We start from the raw sequence: 20,653 nt of genomic DNA on the forward strand, positions 1-20,653 counted from the left end.
AGTATCTCAGGTTGACAGCAGGCCCTCTGCCGTGCTACTCTTTTGTTCCCTGTTAATGTGCCCAAACCAGAAAAAAGTAAATAAATAAATAAAATAAACTATGATTGGTTACAAAGAACAGAGCAAGCCATACCCTCTGAAAAATTCAGGACTTCCCATCTGAACGTTTGAATGACCTCTTCTGCAGGTGGATGTCCCCGGACCCTACTGGCTAGTTTCCCAGTGGAGAGGAGGTAGCCCCAGAGGGCAGATGAAGAGCTCACCAGCTCAGTAACAGGTCAGCTGTGCTGCTTGCTGCGGCCCCCATCAGATAGCAGTAAATTATTTTTCCAAAGAGAGGCTTTGTGCTTAGCTGCGTTTTCCCTGCATTTCCTCCTGGGGCCCCGATACTGACAGGGCTCGTCGACAAGGAGCTCTTGCCCTAATGGAACTTCACCTCCCACAGGCTGCCCATCAATCACCTGCCCAGCCTCTGGGGGAGGCACATTAGAAAGCTGTGTGGACTTCCTAGCAATCAAAAATAAATAATAAATAAAGAATAAAAAAAGAAAAGCATATTTAATGCCTTCAGGTGACACTGAATAAGCAGGGATGTATCCCTTGCTTTTAAAGAAACAAATATCTTACTGGAGAAATGGGGCTATATAGAAAATTTTCGTGGTTGTCTTTCTATTTTACGTTCATGTAATAACTAACTCTAATACAGATGGCACTGCTTATCTTCTCATAATCTGTGTCATTGTAGTAATTGGGGCTGGCCTCACAAATTACCAAAAACTTGGTGGCTTAAAAACACAGAAATTTATTCTCTTACAGTTCTGGATGCCAAAAGTCAGAAATCAAGGTGTCTGCGGGGCCACACTCTCCCAAAGCTTCCAAGGGGGTCTCCTTGCTTGCATTTTTCAGCATCCAGGGGTTCCAGGTCTTCCTTGGTTAGCGCAGCATAACTTCTATCTCTGCCTCCATCTCCTCAGGGCCATCTCCCTGTGTCTTTGTCTCAAATCTCCCTCTCCTCGTCTCTTGTAAAGACACTTGTCATTAGATTTAAGGCCTACACTAAATTTAGAATGATGTCCTCTCAAGGTCCTTAATTACATCTACAAAGACCCCTTTTCCAAATAAGGGCACATACACAGGTTCTAGGGACTAGGACTTGGACATACCTTCCCAGGGCCCCCTGTGCAACCCATTACAATAATGAAGAGATTTAAGTTTGTCCATCTGCTAGGTAAAGCCATAGTAGCTGTATAGTATCTGATAATATCCGTGTGGTAAAATTGCAGCTCTCAAAGTAAGAGCGATGTTGTAACTGACTGAGTTGTTTTGTGAATTTTTGTTTTTGGAGTCAGTGGAGCATGTTATTAGATGTAGTAAATTTAAACACACACACACAGAGGAGAAGTAAGTGCCAAGATTTTCTACTTCAGTGCCTATATTTCTATATACTGATTTTCTGTATTTCCCAGACTTGAATATAGATTGTCTTTCTGTTTTATCATAGACAATCTCATAATAATTTAGGCATAATAAGGTAATGAGGTTTTTCTGGGCTTCTTTTCATCATCTCTGCAATTTGAGTCTCTTTTATAGTTGAATTCTTCTCTGTAATAACTTCTTGTTTTAGCTGATATTTACCATTGATAAATCACATGACTTTCAGAATAATGGCTATTGCATGAATTGGTGGAAAAAGTGTACTAGCCTAAGAACTAAGAAATTTGGCCCTTATTCTCTCTATGACATTAACTGTATGATAGAGACCAAAATCAGGATAGCCATTTTGCCATTTGTAAAATGAGGCAAGCTCCACTCTAAGCTTGCTTTATCAGTTAGAAATTTTAGGGACTGCGAATAACAGAAACCCAACGCAAACAAGTTTCAAATGTACATTATTACATATTATAGCAGAAAAAGAAACTGGCTTCAAGGCTGCTTGATTCAGTAACTCTTGCTAAACAGTTAAAACATGTATGTTTTTCCTCTATCTGTGTTCTTCCATCCTTAGGATTGCCTCATCCTCTTCAATCTAGTAGAGTGGCAGCTGTAGCATTTCTCAGTTATGACATTCAGATAGGGCAGCAGCACTAGAGAGGAAGCCTGGTTTTATCATGAAGCTACCACTAGGAGACTTCTATTCACATCACATTAGCCATGTGTGGCTCATATTCCCTTTTCTAAACTAATCACAGGCAAGGAAACTTTACCCTTGGAATAACGAGTTGTACCAAGATACTAGGGCTGAGAGATTCCCACCAGGACACACACTGGCTGCTTGTTGGAGGGGCAGATAATGGAACAAAATCAGGTTCTGGTAAGAGTGAAGGAATTGGAGCTGGATGTTGAGTAGACAGCCAATGGAGAGAGTATTATAGTTAATTTTAATTCTAATATAATTATGCATATAATTATATTATAATTATATTGACATAATTCATTTTTAGATGAGGCATTTCATAATGTGGTTTATGTCAAAGATGTAAAAGATTAAGCTTGTAATTATTAATAATAAACATATTGGGATAGTCAAGTGCTGAGCCATGGGAGAATTGTGTCAGAGCACATGTCTGTCACAGGTAGCTTTAAGAATGAATTAAATTGATTTCTTTTGTTGTACACATTCATTTTTATCAGCAACAGGAGGCAAATATAAGGAAGCAGCTACTGGAAAATTGATATAAATTTAGTTGGAAAAAAGCAATAGTAAAATTTCTATGCAAATTTCATGATCCAGATATTGAAGCATATAATGTATGAGGTAATACAAATATTTAAATTATTGTTATGAAAGCTTAGGATTCAAGCATAGAGAGATTAACCTGTATTTATTGTAATAATGAAAATGCAGTAAAATTTTCATTTTCTTTTCTTAGTAGAAAATAAATATTTTCCATCCTAATAAAGTGAAGTTGTATTAAACTTGCTCCTAGAAGGTACTATTGTACTCTCAAAAGTAAAATCTTTGACTTAATTAAAACAACCTTAGGAGATTAGTAAAATACCCAGATTAATAAGAATTATTAGTAAGATTAGTATGAAAGAATAGTAAAATTTATGTTCTAATTCATTTGACTCTACTTGAAAAAATCTAGAAAGTAATTTCACTATTCAAAAGATAGGTTTAAAGAAAGAATATTAGTGCTTTAATGGGCAGATAATCTAATCTCAATTATCATGATGCAAACTGAAAAGAGGCACATTAAAGCTAATAATTATAGTAAATATGTGGTTTTGCCTATTTATGTATGTTGTAAATAGTGTAAATGCAATTGTAGTGAGTAAGATCTGCATTGAGTGGTAATATTCCACTTAATTTGCCCAGTTAGGCTAAAAGAAAAGATACATAAAATAAATAGCATGATGTTTTTAAAATGCGCAGTTAAATATAAATTACATATTCCAAATTTTACCGAGCATGCAAATAAAATAACTGAAAAACTTGGGCTTAACTGGAGAAAATATCGCTATGTCCTTAAGCCCATATCATATACCTCCACTTAAATGGTAGTAATGGTGGAACAAGTAAAATCTTATTAACCTTTTTGAACTAAAATTGAAGCAAAGTTTCTCTCTGATGTTTGTTCTTCTATTTATAACTCCTAAAATATCTAAATATGCCCTCCCTCTCACAGCATATACCCTAAGAGAATAAATCCTATTCTTCAGTCTTTGCTTCTCCCATAGGCTATGAAAGGAATAATCACTTAATAAATGCCAAGTGGTCTTCACAGTGAACAGCACACTGTCAAAACTCACAAATGAATAAGTAAATAAATCCTATGTTGAAGTCTAGATATGCAAAGAACTAAGTAAATGACATTAATGAATGAAAATTAACTATTTTTACTTACTGTGTCCTGCATAAGAACACAAACGGATTTCATAATGAGCCAGAGGCATCTGAGTTTAGATCAAATTGCCAAGTTCTAGAGAAAAGGTCTGTCCAGGAATGAATTATGAACTCTGCATGAGTCACTCAGGGAAGACCTGCCCATTGGTCTTGAAGAATGATTGTTAGTTTGATAGAAATATGCGAGATCAGCATACTCCAAGTGGATTGTTTTGTGAAAACCTTCCTAACCTTTAAATACCATGCTTTTTATTCAGGAAAATTGAAAGACTTTGTATACGGCTGGAATTTAGCTTGTGTTGAGAGCTGGAAAAAGATGAGATTAGATGCGCAGGTAGCAACTAAATCATGGAAAGCCTTCTAGTTCTTGCTAAAGACTGAAAATTTCATTTTTAAGATGTTATCAAATAGGCTTAGGTCCTTGAAGGGCATGATTAAATGTATGGTTAAGAAATATTAGTCTGAAAACAGTGTGATGAAGATAATGAAAGGTGAGGAGCATGGAGGCTGATGGGAACATAATGAAAATATTTCGGAAGAGAAGGAGTGAGGGCTTAAATGAGTCACTAATGTGAAGAGGAAGGAATAGGTAGGAGAATGTTCAAGAAGTAGAACTGACAAAATTTCATGACAGAACAGATGTTGTGGGTCCAGGAGGAGGTTATACATGGAAGAGTGGATCTCAGAGTGGTCCGTGAAAACAACACCTTTTCATCATAATGCCTCTGTGTTACTTGTCTTTTCTACTGGTTTTCATTTTCACTGTTTTGGTGCATTTGCAACAGTAATTAAAACTATAACATCCATCAAGGCTGTGGCTCCAAACAATAGTAGCAGTTATATTTTTTACAATCATGCAGTTACCCAAATAAGTAAACACACAAATAAACATGCCAATTTTATTTTCATTTTACTTAAGAATCTCCTTGATGAAGTAGTAAGAAATACTAATTTTACGTCCAGACTTCCAAGTGTGTCTTTTTAATATTCTACTTGACAAAATAAATAGAACTCATAGGTCACTTCTGCTGTATACTGACATGGGATGGCTGTCTTGAGGAGAGCACATGTGTGATGGTTGAAGTCACAAGCCTAACAGTTACTTAAAGAAAAAAACAGCTCTTTTAATGAGTGAATGACTGACAGACAACCGTGGTCATTCAGACTTTGGTATTTGTCACATATGTTCTCAAAAATGAACTAAGGGAGTCTCATCAAGGAAAACAACTGAATGCTTACTGAAAATTTGAAAATTTAAACTTGCAAGTAAAAATTAAAATTTGGGAATCTTGTATCTGCATTTTTCAACTTGACAACTTCTCAAAACTGGACTTTTCTGAAGAAACTAAGGTCAATATTAAATATTTTTTAAAAAATATGTATAATAAAATAATGTCAATATTGGGAAGGTTTGCGTAACTGAGTAAATCAGTATTTTCCCAAAGATCAGTCCAAGATGATACAAAACCATAATGGATAAAAGACTCATTAAAAGTTGAAACTAGACCATGAATTTTAGGAGTAGGAAAAGCATGTGACATGGTATCAGACTCCCTGTTGCAATAACCTTCAATAAAACATTTGCTGAGCTTAGAGAAAGAATCAAAGGAGACTAATATAGGTTAGTTGACAAGTTCATATCTGTATAAGGCCTTATTTTCTTCATATGTTCTTAATCAAAAGAACATATTAAACAGATTAAATTCAGAAGCAGATATGAGTATAAGCTGTGTTGTATTAAGCCAGATATTTGAGTTTTGGAAAAATGCAAAAACGTTGACACTCTTCATACTATTTGGGAATTATTTTCATTTTAAAATGCTATTTGTGTTGGTATTAATTCATTTATTATTTTTTAAACACATAATAAAAATATTTAAGAATATATAAGTTCTAATATCTCTTATGGAAATCACTAACAGATATAACCCACATGAATAAAGTTGGGTAAGAGTAAGTTTTGGGAGCTGGTGGCTTTTGTTTTTCTTTTTTCTTTTTTTTTTTTTTAAACTTACGCTTTAAAATCCAAGTGTCATGTCTACAAAGAAGTGGCAGAACCCACAAATTAAAATAAAGATCTTTCTTCCTCTCTGCTCCCTTAATTCTGATTTTTCCTTCTTTCATAGAGTTTACTAGAGTTATTTTTTATTTTCCCACTCCAAATAAATTATGAAATCCTACAAAAACAAGATCATGTGTTTCATCTTTGTCTCTACTAGTACCGTGAATTGCTTAGGGATTTCTCTTTAAAATGACAATTAAATAACATCTGTTAGCAGTGTTGTCATTTAGGTAAATTTATACTTAGGCATTAGTCTTGTCATTTATCAGACCTTAATATTTTAAATTTTTCATCATGGAACGTATTGATTTGGATGTGAACAACCTGAATTATTTTCAAGTAATTTTTCCTTCAATTCAATTCAGTCAACTTCGTATTTACTTAAAATAATTAAGTTTAATGCTTTTATTAAACTTTAATCAGTACTTTATGCTTTTACAACCATATGAAAAATCAATAATTTAAAAGTACATATTATTTTTAATGATGCAATAATTTATGGATGTTGAAAAGCTCAAGGATTTCACAATTTTAATAAATGTTGATAATTTTTTATGTTACATTGACAGGTTTTACACTAATAAAAACATAATTTTAAAACATTTTAGAAATTTTAAAAGCTTTCTTTATGTAAGTAAATACAGAGTTTCCCATGATAGTCAATCCATATAGTATTGACAGTAAAAAAAGAAATGAAGATAGGATATTCAAATACATTAGATCTTGTCCTAAATATTCATGGCTAAAAATTTTTTTTAAGTGGAATTTGGTTAGGCACAGTGGCATGATGGATTTCATGCTTGTAATCCCAACACTCTGGGAGGCCAAGGCTGGAAGGTAGCTTGAGGCCAAGAGTTTAAGACCAGACTGTGTAACATAGAGAGAGCCCATTTCTACAAAAAAAATTAAATTAAAAAAATTAGTTGGGCATGGTGGCACCACCTGTAGTCCCAGCTACTTGGAAGGCTGAAGCAAGAGGATTGCTTGAACCCAGGAGTTTGAGGCTGCAGTGAGCTGTGATCTCACCACTTCATGCCAGCCTGGGCCACAGAACAAGGCCCTGTCTCTTAAAAGAAAAAAAAAAAAGAAAGAAAGAAAAAAGTAGAATTTGATACTCTTCATTATATTTTTCTTTTCTGGTATCTGTTTAATTTCTTAGGGTACATGCTGAAGTGGATAACATCACACTGTTGATCAACAATGAAAAACCTTGCATTATTCTAAAAACTACTGTAACAATGTGGGCTTGAAGAAGCTGTCTGCATTTCTAAATGTAAATTTTACAGAAGAGCAAACACTGTGTTTGACCTACATCATCTGTCAGATAGCCTAAGGCTCTGAAATTAGAAAATCCCTGGGGTTTGCTGCATTTTGCTAGGCTATCCATTAGCTTATTTTGTCAATTTTTATTATAAGAGGACAAAAAAACAGAAATCACAATATCTGTTCTAATATTCTTTTATATTTGCAAGTAAAAACCTTTGGAAAAGGTTCTCAAACAGATTTATAAATGTTTTTATAATATGGTACAGCTAGCTATTATATGTAATGTAGTTTAACAGTATATCATTCTTGTGTTTACCTTTTTATGGAAATTCTTAAGCCACACATAATTTTCATTAAGATCCTTTGTTCAGGTAAAATTAGTAGCATTTGAAAATGGTATATCTTTTCAAACATAACTTCAGTTTATTTTGTTGTAATAAAATTTGTTGTAAATATCGCTTGATTCCATAAATTACAAAGTTAAGCTTTATTTCAGAACACGATTTAATGTGCTTAAAATACAACCCGTGAATCACTCTTCCTAAAAAACTTCATATTTCTCTCCAGGGTATTAATTCTCAGGAACTGTAAGACATTGATTTTTTTTTTTTTTTTTTTTTTTACTGAAAGGGAAAATGAATGTTTTCAGATAGATGGATGGACAGATAGATAGCAAATTGTATACACATACATGTACACACATACACACACATGCACATATATACACACACACATACATGCTATACAAATATATGTATTTTTATATATAAGCAAACCTCTTTAAGTTTATTTTACTTAAAATCACCCATATTACATATTTTAATTTTTCAAGATAATTTTAAATGAGATAATTACAAGTAGGGAGAAAACAAATATAAATAACAGATATATTAAAACTAATTTTCTAAGCTAAAGCCTTTCCTTTAAGAACTGACATAAAACAAAAGAAAACCTACTTTCACCCCTCCTATTCTACATAGCACTAGAAGTCCTAGCCAGAGCAAACAGACAAAAAAAAAAAAAAAAAAAAAAAGAAATAAGAAATAAAAGGCATCCAGATTGGAAAAGAAGTCAAATTGTCAAATTGTCCCTCTTTGCAGATGAGATGATCTTATATTTTGAAAAATGTATATTTTGGCCTCACACAGTGGATCACACCTGCAATGCTAACACTTTGGGAGGTGGAGGCAGGAGGATCACTTGACGTCAGAAGTTCAAGAACAGCCTGGGTAATATAGTGATACTCTGTCTCTTACATGAAAAAAATAAAGAAAGAAAGAAAGAAAAAAGAAAAAGGAGCACCTAAAGACTCTACCAAAGTGGATTTAGATATGATAAATTCAGCAAAGTTGCAGGATACAAAATCAACATACGAAAAGAAGTGGCATTTCTATACACCAATAATGAACTAGTTAAAAAAGAGATCAAGAAGGCAGTCTCATTTACAATACCTCAAAAAATAAAATAAAATATCTAGGAACAAATTTAACCAAGGAGGTGAAAGACCTCTACAAGGAAAACTGCAAAACACTGATGAAAGAATTGAACAAATGCAAAGACATGCCATGTTAATGGACTGGAAAACTTAATTGTTAAAATGACCATACTACTCAAAGCAATCTACAGATTCAATGCAATCCCTATCAAGTTACCAATGTCTTTTTTTACAGAATTAGAAAAGCAATTGTGTGGCTAATCTAAGCACAACAGTTTTGGCACTCACTGAGTGGAAAATTTGTTCAACTTTAATTTTTCTGTCAGACTTGTATAAAATGAACCAATTGAGATGACTGTGGGTTTGGCTATTGTTCTGCCATTAATTGTTGGTCTTTCTTAAGGCAAGAACAAGATGATTTTTTTCCCTCAAAAATTGATGTGGATGATCTGCCACTGAGGGCTTCATCTTGAACATCATCTTGTCTCTTCTTAAATTGACTTATTTATTTGTAAGCTGCTGATTTCTTTGGACATTGTTTCCCATAAACTTTTTGTGAAGCATCAATAATTTCATCGTTCTTCCACCCAAGCTTTGTCCTAAGTTTGATGTTTGTCTTTGCTTCAATTTTAGCAGAATTCATGTTGCTCTGACAGGAGTTCTTTTCAAACTGATGTCTTATCCTTCTTAGTGCCTCAAACTAGAGTCTGTTTAGATATGTTACAACAAAAGTTGATGAGTTTATGTGAATTTATGAGTTATGAGATTAATAATTTATTTTGGTGCAAAAAATGTTTAATCCATGTGTAGTTTTTTCACTATATGCATTTTCTATGAACCTTTCAAAGACCCCTCATATATACTATTCATTCTGTTTCTCCAGAGAAGCCTAACTAAGACACATGGCTTAGAGATTTTTGCCCTAGAAGAATAAAGCTGACCATAAAACAGAGTTCTCAGTCTCTTTCCAAAAACACCTGACTTCATTTTCAACAGGGTGTGGAAAAGTTTAAGCATAAGGACACTATACAAAAGCACAGAGGTTGTGATGAAAAGCAATTGAGAGAAAATGATACGTATATGAGAGATATAAGCTAAACTTTAGGTCAGCAAGTTTGCTGGACATGACCTGGAACATAGACACCTGGGAGGAGCCCATCTGGATTTAGAACCAATGTAAAACAATGACCTCAGGAACTATCACTTTAAAAGATCCCAAATTGGATTGGCCCCATATGTGAAGTAATATATGCCCCCAGGATATTTTTTTAAAAACTAAAGAAATCAGCCTGCAAATAGTGGAGCTAAATAATTGGGTGTGGTCATGGAAAGAAAGAGTGAAAGGTAGTCCTGATTAAACTACTGTCATTCCACATCCAGAAGCTCAGTTAACTCAAAGTAGGATAAATGCAAAGTGATATACCATCAGGAATGTCATAGTAAAAATACTGAAAGACAAAGACAAATGGAATATCTTGAAAGCAGCAAAAGAAAAACTGCTCTTCACTTACAAAGGAACCCCAATAAGATTAACATCTGACTTCTCACTAAAAACACTGTAGACTGGAAGGCAGTGGAAAGTATATTCAAAGTGCTTAAAGGGGGGGGAAAAACACGCCCACAAAGAATCTTGTATTCTTCAAAAAATAAGATGAAATAAAGACATCGTGAGACAGACTAAAACTCACAGACATGCCTTACAAGAAATAGTAAGTGATCCCAGTACAACCGTACCAAAAAACAGTATCAGTAAGGTAATTATAAAAGACAGTATAAATGCATATTTATTTTTTTCCTCTGAACTGACTTAAAAGGCAATTACATAAAACAATATGTATATAATGTACTTTTAGGCCTATAACATATAGAGTTCTAATATATTTACCAATAACAACACAAAGGAGGTCGTGGGAGCAAATTTGTATCGACTATGGAAATGACTTCAGATAGTAACTCAAGTCAATAGGAACAAAAGAAAAGATACAGAAATTATAAAGAAAATGTTAATGTAAAAAGCAATAAATATACACTTGATCTCCTTCTCTCAGCTTCTTTAAAAGATATAAAATTATATAAATTAAAATTATAAATATGATGTAATGTTGGGTTTGTAACATTTATATTAATAGATGTAATATGTATAAAAATAATATCACAGTAAGGGAAAAAGCTATGTAGATATGAGATTTCTATGTTTCACTGGGACACAATATCAATCTAAAGCTAATTCTGGTATGTTAAAATATTTATGGTAAACCCTAGAACAATCTCTAAGGCATGTAGTTGATTTTCATTATTCATTGTAGTTATGGTCTATAAAGCCTCTGCAAACATTCAGTTGCAAATCATGAATGAATTAATGAATGACCTCTAGTCACAATGCTTTTGTTAACTGATCATTATATTACCTCGTTTTATTGTTGCTCTTTAAAGATATCTGATTGCTAATAATGAACTTAGGGCAAACAGCACTGTACCTCATGCTGAATAAAGCTTATCTAACACATGTATTTTCTCCATAAGGGGTATCACAGTCCTCTTTAACTTAGGGACACTAGACAGCAGTTTAGGGCTGCACTTGGGGAGCCATTTTTAAAAGTGTAGTCAACAAGAAAAATCACAAAAATACAAAAGCCATGGCTCTATGCAGAGCATGAAAAGGACATGTGTCCCACAAACACAATAAGATACAGCATCGCCTGCTCAACCTCAGCTGGAAGCGTGCACATCTGGAGACTCAAACGCCTGCTCAACTTCAGCTGGAAGCGTGCATATCTGGAGACTCAGGAAAAGTTTTCACACCTCTGCACATGCACATGTCTACGAATGACCACAGATGTGCCATGTGTATTTATGTTGGGGTTGTAAATACATTTTTGCAAGTAGGTGAATTCACAGATTCAGAAACCACAAATAAAGATGATCAACTGTAACTTTAAAAAATACCTGATGACTTGGGTGATTTTCCTTGACAAGTAACTTTCAGTCACTCTCTGTAGTCTCCATTCCAACATATCCAATTGCTCATTTCTATCCACATTATAGATTACTCGCCTGTGATTTTTAGGTTTTTTTGTGTTCTTATTGGGGATCTTAGTCTAGTCTACATAGTGTAATGTTAAATACAGATATAAATGCTTGCTAAACTAACCACACTTAATATTAAAGATAATAAAATATTATTTCCTTAGGAAAATAGATCCTAAGGAATATTACTTAAATATTGATTATATTTGTATTATATATTAGATTATATAACTATAATATGCAAATGTGTATATAAATATGCATGTGTTTAATTCTTGTGTTTATAAAAATATTAATCAGCAAAATAGCCTTGAAAAAGCTAGTTATATCCTGTGAAAATTCTACATTTGGAGAAGAGAAAGCATAGTCAAAAGGTAATGAATTTATTATAAGATCATATAATTATAGATATAATATCATAGGTTGTCATAAAAGAGGATATTAATTTGCTGTTTACTATGCTAGTTAATCCCGTCTTCTTTCTGTTAACAGTATGGATCTAGAAATAAGAAATCTTATAAATTAGAAGAAAAAATTCAGCACCTTGATAAGCAGATTTTAAAAAATTAACTCATTGAATATTATTATTGCAATGTTGTGTTTGCAGAATTGTTGAGGAAATATACATTTGTTTGTTTCTGTTGACTGTGGGGGAAATTAAAGATGCACAAATTGTAGCAGAAGATCTTGTACCAATAAGGAGTCAACATCCAAAATACATAAGGCTACTAGATATTTATTAATTGCCCAATAAATATATTGTTGTTAAGCTGGGTGCATAAATCTTGGATGGGCTTTGGTGGGAGAAGTGGTGTATGGGTCTGTGAACACTATGAGCATTTTTCTGGAGAGCAAGTCTATTGCTCTAAAATGTAACTTTTGGAGCAATGGACTTGCTTTCCAGTCACTTTTCTGACAGATATGTGTCAGTTGCCTCAGGACCATAGGCCTGCAGGAAATTTGCAGGATAGGTGAGAATTAAGAGAGAGGAGTTATTAAATACAACCAATATTCAGCAGATATTTAATGAAAATCCTCTGTTATACCACAACTGCTATTATTTGCCAGGTATATGCTTTTAATAAAAGCACAAAGTCCATAGAACCCTTCTACATAATGTGTAGGTCATTTCAAAATGCAGCAAACAATATAGTCTGTGACCAAAGTTAAGGGCATAATAGAAGACATTTTGTTTTTTTCTTTACTGTTTTTGGCTAAAGTCAATTCAAAATGAGTACAAATATCCCGTGGAAATTCATGTAAGACTGTGATAACTTATCATTTTGTTTCAGCACTCCAACATACAGCATACATACTGTACACTAACTTAAATATATTTTTTCTTTCAAGGTAACTGAACTGCACAATATCAAAAATATAACCAGACTGCCCCGAGAGACAAAGAAGCATGCGGTAGCAATCATCTTTCACGATGAAACGTCGAAGACATTTGCCTGTGAGTCAGGTAAGCTATTATTGGCCATCTACCCCTTGAGGAAATTGAGCTGCTTGTGAGACAATGGCCTAGGCAGATTAAGGTACACTATTGAACAGGATGGCTACTGTCATGAGAATGTGCTGTAGAAGACTTCATTCAGAAGCTCAACATATTGATTTCTACAGATGTTTTGGTGCCTGTTGTTACATGTCTGTGTCTGGATTTGGCTCCCAGGTGGTCTGCCTGTTGAGGTTTCCGTTCGAGCTTTGAGAATTAAGTAAACAATACCTGGCAGGTGTTGTTCGGGTAAGTGCATGACCAATATTCTGGTTCTTGCTCATTGTGTCTCTAGGCATTTTGTAGGGCAGGAATCAGGGTGCTGTGCAAAAGCATGGCAGAGCACAGCCCCAGTCCGCAGACACCACAAAACAGAACTTTGAGGAATTTATTGCTTTCATGGATTCTCAGTACTACAAGTAAATACATTTCAGATTGAATTTTAGCATCTCAGTTCATAAAGCACTCTGACATTATTGAGACACAAGGCAGTTTATAGTTTGAACTTGCAGTATTTTTCATGTTGGAATCCCTGTGGTGTGTAATATATTAGTTGGCTTATCACTTTTTAAAGATTTTGCTCAATGCAATGGTGCATTCATTTTATAATGGATGTTAGCAGAAAGTACCAAGGGTTTGCAAGATGTGAACTTTAACTAATGATTAGGTCTTTAGGAGAAATTTTATTCAGCATTTTAAAAAAGTAAAATGGTCCTTCTAGTTTTGTATACTTTGTTTATGGATGTCATTAATATCAGGTTATATTATTCTAAAACTGATAATATTCCTTTGCCTAACTGAAATTGCTCACACCTCTCGCCGACCTTATCTTAGTATGGCTAAACTGAACTGGAATTTATCTCCGTGTTCCTCTTTTCTTGCGTGCCTTTATCCATCTGTCCCGGCATATTTCTCTTCACTTGCCATCTGACCTCATTTCATCATTTAAAATCGACATTTTGGCGTTGCATAGAAGCCTGTTAAATGATATAAATTCCCATTTTGTAATACCCCCTGTCCCAACCTTGCTGGTGTAATATAATATCATCCAATGATTTTTCTGCCTTCCTGTCAGCTGTCTTAAAACTGGTAAACCACTTTATTTTTGTCTGGGCTCTTAATCTCTCGTATTAAAACTAGTATTTTAAAAAAACTAAAAAGTAATGTTTAATATTTAAATTTCTAATTTTCCCAATTACTGTACATTTTCAAATTGTAGTGAGCAATATTTTGAATGTATAGGAAATACTGGAGCCTATTAATTTGTTAAAGAATGATATTTGGTTATATTTCTTTATGTGAAAATCTTATTTATGTTGTGTTTGGGAAGGTATTGCCCTAAAATTCATGTTTAGATAATAACTTAATCTTTCAGTATATTGCTGCTTTCAATCTGATTACAATCTTGAATCCGATATTACAGTAGAAAGTCATTTAATGCAATTTTATGTATTTATACAGATGTTTTTTGATTTACATCATTATAATCTACTCTCCATTTAACTTTCTATTGGTTTTAGAATAAACTACGCTTGAGAATATTATAAAGCTTACAAGATTCTGCCTTTTCAAATTTCTATATTCTTGGAAGTTAGAGAAAATACATATTCCTAAAATTTTGTCTAAATATCCTTGCTGCTCCATGACTCTTTTCTACCTCATTTATCCTGGTATCGCCTGAATGTCCTTGCCCTCATAGATCACAGAATACATACCAATGGCCCAATTGAAAGCAAAGCTCTGATTTACATCCCGATACTTAGAGCATTTTAATAGAAAAGGTGTATTATTTGAATAGTACATTTGAGTTCTGTGCTCCCATCATCTCAAGTTCTTAGTTTATAAATGTCAGTGTCTATAATATATCGATATTGATCTATTAAATCAGAAACTCATATAAACATAGTTGAAATTCAGCAGTACTTGTTTTTATATACTATCTGGAAATTCTGAAGTATGATTTGTTGAATTTTGTTGGTCTATGCCCAACAGAGGACCAGGGTGTTCAAGACAGGAAGTGTGATAACAGAGCAGCGCCCCACTCCCAACCAGGGGCTGGAGTCAGAGCACCTCATCGTTACACAAGGTTCTGTGCAAACAAAACATTCTCCCCGCTGCGTTGGCTTAACAAAAGCATTTAAATTTTAGTTTAAAGGCCATCAAGATTTAGAATTTTAAAATAAAACTCCCAAGTACACCTAGCATCCAGATCTTTCTTGGTTTTTAGTAACAGGAACCAGGGCTTCTTGGAGAAATGGTAGATTCTAGGACCGGGGCATGAAATACACAAGACGAGCCCAGAGCATCTTATAGTGCCAGAAAGTAAGGAAGTACCACACGAATGCTTCTGTATGTCAGAGGGACACAGGAGTTCCCAATGGCCAAAGATGGAACAATTTGAATGCTAAAATAAAGTAGCAAAGCATTATAGCCCAAATAATAAATGAATATTTATGAGTCCATGCTTTAGCAATGCTCGATGAACGAATACATAGGAGAGTATAGAAAAATATCCCATGCAGAAAATTACAAATAATTTATGTAGATGCTCTGTCCAGAGGAGGTGGAGCATGACTCCCTGTGCCTTAAGTGGGGGCTGTTCATAGTGACTTCCTCCCTAGGAGAATAGGATAGAAAGGGATGGGAGAAAACAGCTTTGTGATGGAGAAAACTGACAGACACTGCCTCAGCCAGGTGACCAAGGTGAAGATCAACAATGATAAATCATGTTGATAGACTCTACCCTTGATATGACGTGATCAAAAATAGCACTTTACCTGTGTGGTCTTTATCCTAACAACCTATAAACCCATGAGAATAACATCAGACACATCCCAATGAAGGGACATTCTACAAATACCTGCCCAGTATTCCTCAAAACTTTCAAGGTCATTACAAAGAAGGAAAGCCTGGAAAACTGTCCCAACCAAGAGGGAGCTAAGAAGGCCTGATGAATAAATGTAATGTGGTATCTTGATGGGATCTTGAAACCAAAAGAGGACAATAAGTAAAAACTAAGGAAAACTTAATAAAATGTGGTGATTAGTTAGTAAAAATTTATCAATACTAGTTCATTAATTTTAACAAATGTACCATACTAATGTAAGATGTTACTAATAGGAGAAGATAGATATAGGCTATATAGGAACTCATTATTATTTTTGCAATAATTCTTTAAATCTAAAACTATACCAAAACAGGTATTTTTTGTTTAAAAATAATGTGGAAGTGAATACAAATATATCGATGACCTACAGTAGACTCAAGTATAATAGAAATATAGTGCATTATCAAGAATATATTAAAAATTAGTAAAGAAAAATTATATCTTACAATAACTGGTGTTTGAAAAACTAAATTCTTACACCATCCTATTATAGAATGCTTTCAAGAATGATGAAGTGATATTCATTATTTCTCAACAATGGAAATGACAATACTAAAATCATTGCCACTGTTCAGTGGCTTGATAGGAAATGTTAGACGTTTACCTAGTGTCGTGAACAATAATGAAGAACCAGACTTAAAGTTGTATTGTGAGAGTCCCATTTTTCAATGTAGGTGATTCAGCAGAAGGCTGAGCCTACCACATGTTCTTTTAGCGAACTGAGCACTCCCTTCAGGGTCATTTTAGAATACTGTTTTATTGCTAACTTTGAAATAATTATCGAGGCCCTGCTTGGTTTTCTCTGAAATGCTGCTGTGTGAGCTTACCACACATCTGTAGGACAAATGGAAAGGTTACAGGATGGCTTACCTTTTGACACTGATTTCATAGTGCAAAAACCTACCCTTGTAGCCCCTAATCCTACAATTCAGCCTGCCTACCTTACAGAGTGCCCTGTGGACATTTGTTACCAGTGTCTATACATCATGTAAAACCTATACTAGAATCTGCTCATCACAGTTATTGCTACTATGTTAGTCTCTTCCATAGATTTCTAGATACCCTAAAATATGGACATCTGCCGGGCGCGGTGCCTCACGCCTATAATCCCAGCACTTTGGGAGTCCGAGGCGGGTGGATCACGAGGTCAGGAGATCGAGACCATCCTGGCTAGCACGGTGAAACCCCGTCCCTACTAAAAATACAAAAAATTAGCCGGGCGCGGTGGCGGGGGCCTGTAGTCCCAGCTACTGGGGAGGCTGAGGCAGGAGAATGGCGTGAACCCGGGAGGCGGAGCTTGCAGTGAGCCGAGATCGCGCCACTGTACTCCAGCCTGGGCGACAGAGCGAGACTCCGTCTCAAAAAAAAAAAAAAAAAAAAAAAAATGGACATCTGTGGAAAACTTTACTCAGTTCTTGTTGAGCCAAAAAGTTGAAATTAAAATGCATGTATTTGTGAAGCATAACTTTAGGGAAACTACTTTGGATATTAAGTCATTATACGATTTATTCTCAGTGAAAAACATAAATAGGATCATAATTTTGTTTTAACTAGGATAATTTCAAAATATAAGCCTCAAATTAGGGTCATTAATAGCATTCTTCATTGAAAATGACAAGTAGTGGTCTCAATAAATCACAGTGATAATTTGAATCCATAATTTAAACTGAACACTGCAATTATTTTTAATATAAACAGATAATTTCTATATCTGACTTTGAACTTTCCCATTATCAATTAGCAGTGGGGAAAAACGGCTTATTTAGTATACTAATTAAGGAACTAGGATTAGTATAACCACAAAAGACAAGGTTCTGTTTTTTAAAAATTTTTGAACACACAGAAACCTCTTGCTAACAAAGACTGTTTCTTCTCATGTCTGAATTTCACACGCACAAGTCTGAAATGTGAAGTTTTCTTAATATTGGTTTTATGGTTCGTGTAAGATTTTTGGGAAATAAAGGGCTCTCTTCATTAGGATAAAATGGTCTTAACTTCCCAGAGAAGAATTTCCTGACAACGTGGCTGAAGTTAGATACAAATGTTAATATAGAAGAATGCTTTTATTTGAATTTCTAGCAAATGGTTTTCAACTACTTTAAATATGACCTACTTGAAAGTATTATTTCTTTTTTAAAACTACTTTTTATGTGTAGATCTAAGTCTGCTTGAAGCTACTAGTTAGAGTGAGAAATAAAGGCAAGATTTTTTTTAAATTGTCTCAACCTTCATGACACATGCTGATCGGGATAAAAAAGAACTTGAAAATCATAAACAAGAAATTTTATTACTTTGTAATGCAAATTATTTTTAGATAAATGTTAAGCTACAGTAGTTTATATCTGTTAATAAAATTTTATTCTCCAAGAAAATGCTGTGTCAAGTAGATATTGTATAGATTATTAAATACTCAAAGGAATTGCCAAGTGATAACAAGAAATCCACTTTCATTTTATTTGTATAAATTTGAGGGTACAAGTGCAGTTTTGTTATGTGGGTACATTGTGCAGTGGTGAAGTCTGAAGAAACCCACTTTCTAAAGTTTAATAAGAGTGTCGCTTCTCCTTGTCAGAGACAGTATCTGCACCATGGCCTCTGGATAGAAAATTTCAAAAAGTCCTTGTAGTTTTTTGAGACCCCTGTTAGGAGAGATCCCTTTGTGTGTGTGTGTGTGTGTGTGTGTGTGTGTGTGTGTGTGTGTGTGTCTGTTTCAGAATCAGCTGAGACCAAATCATTTTGCAGCATTCAAGAAGTATTGGTCATTTTTAAAAGCTTAAACATACAAAATGATAAAAAGTAACAGTAATTTTACTGAAACCTTTCTATAAGGTTAGGAAATGTATTAATAAGAGTAGGAAATGTATTAATCCAAAATGTCCTCCCTGCAGCCCCGTGTGAACTGACCTGTCCGTTTAACCAAAGAAGAAACAGAGGTACTTTGAACCTCAGCACACGCTCTTAACAACTAGGTCACCTGTACAAGTTTTCACCTAAGTCCTGATGCTAATTACCAAACGTATATTCACTTAACATAGATGACAGTCATATGCTGTCTTTTCCTTGAGGTCTCTCCTTAAGCACAAATTATTACTAAGTCTAGGATAAAAGTTAAAACATCACTTTTTTCTGGTGGATGACTTGAGAAATGAAATGTAACAACAATAAAAGGTAGTATAATTTTCAATATTCAGAAAATAATCCCACTCATAAAGAATAAAAATTATTATATTGTCACAGAAAAAGTATTTGACAATATTCAAAGACATTCATGATAAAAACTATGAGAAAATAAAAAATAGATGGGAACTTCCTCAACTTGATAAAGAACATCTGCAGAAACCTACGGCTACATCACACTTAAGATAAAAACTGATGCTTTCTCCATAGACTGGGAAGATGGAAAGCTTTCCTGCTCTCCTCTGTGTTGTGCAAGACAGTTCCGGAAGCTCTGCTGCCACAGTAAGGCAAGAAAGAGAAATAAAAGACATACAGATTGGAAAGCAATGAATATAACTGCCCATTTTTTGAAGGCGACATGATTGTCTATATTTAAAAAATCCCGGCCAGGTGCGGTGGCTCACACCTATAATTCCAGGACTTTGGGAGGCCGAGGCAGGCAAATTACCTCAGGTCAGGAGTTCAGGATCATCCCAGGCAACATGGTGAAACCCTGTCTCTACTAAAATACAAAAAATTAGCCGGGCATGGTGGCGCACGCCCGTAGTCCCAGCTACTTGGGAGGCTGAGGCAGGATAATTGCTTGAACCCAGAAGGCAAAGGTTGCAGTGAGCTGAGATCACGCCACTGCACTCCAGCCTGGGCAACAAGAGCGAAACTCCATCTCAAAATAAATAAATAAATAAATAAATAAATAAATAAATAAATAAATAAATATAAAAATAAATAAAATTCCCAAGGAATTCTAAAATTATATGGAAAGACAGACAACTCTCAATAAAATACGTATAAAAGGAACAAACTTCAACAGAATAATGGCCACTTATGAAAAGCCCACAGCTAACATCATAATCCATGAATAAAAACTGAAAGCTTTTTCTTAAAGATGTGGTACAAGGCAAGAATGTTCACCCTTGCCACTTCTATTGAACATAGCACTGTAAGTCCTACCCAGAGAAATTAGACAAGAAAAAGAAACAAAAGACGTCCAAATTAGAATTACCTCTATTTGCAGATGACATGATCCTACATGTAGAAACCCTAAGACTCCATTTAAAAACTGTTAGGACAAATAAACGAATTCAGTGAAGATGCAGGATACAAGATCAACGTACAAAAATCAGTAGCATTTATTTACACTGATAACAAAAGATTCAAAAAGGATTTTTTTTTTTTTTTTTTTTGGAGACAGAGTCTCTTTCCGTCGCCCAGGCTGCTGGAGTGCAGTGGCGCAATCTCGGCCCACTGCAACCTCCGCCTCCCAGGTTCAAGCAACTCTCTGCCTTAGCCTCCCTCAACAAGGAAATTTTAAAAAATAAGCCTATCTATCTAAGTTGTGTTAAAAATAATAAAATACTTATGAGTAAATTTAACCAAAGATGGTTTTATGTGTTACTCTTTCATGGATCCCAGCACATGACAAAAGATTCCTGGGTCAGATACGATAATTTTTTTTT

The 20,653-nt window shown here is 34.5% G+C and overlaps 1 protein-coding gene across 2 annotated transcripts in view; it reads left to right on the top strand.

Annotated features, from left to right (window-relative positions):
• DOK6 (docking protein 6) overlaps positions 1-20,653 on the top strand; it is a 443,254-nt gene that overhangs the window by 181,107 nt on the left and 241,494 nt on the right. For both annotated transcript variants that reach the window (XM_034944008.3, XM_034944006.4), the window contains exon 3: positions 12,988-13,102. In XM_034944008.3, coding sequence (XP_034799899.1) covers positions 12,988-13,102 — 115 coding nt within the window. The remainder of the gene's footprint in view (positions 1-12,987; positions 13,103-20,653) is intronic.

This window comes from Pan paniscus, chromosome 17 (assembly GCF_029289425.2).
Source record: "Pan paniscus chromosome 17, NHGRI_mPanPan1-v2.0_pri, whole genome shotgun sequence".
Lineage (NCBI taxonomy): Eukaryota > Metazoa > Chordata > Mammalia > Primates > Hominidae > Pan > Pan paniscus.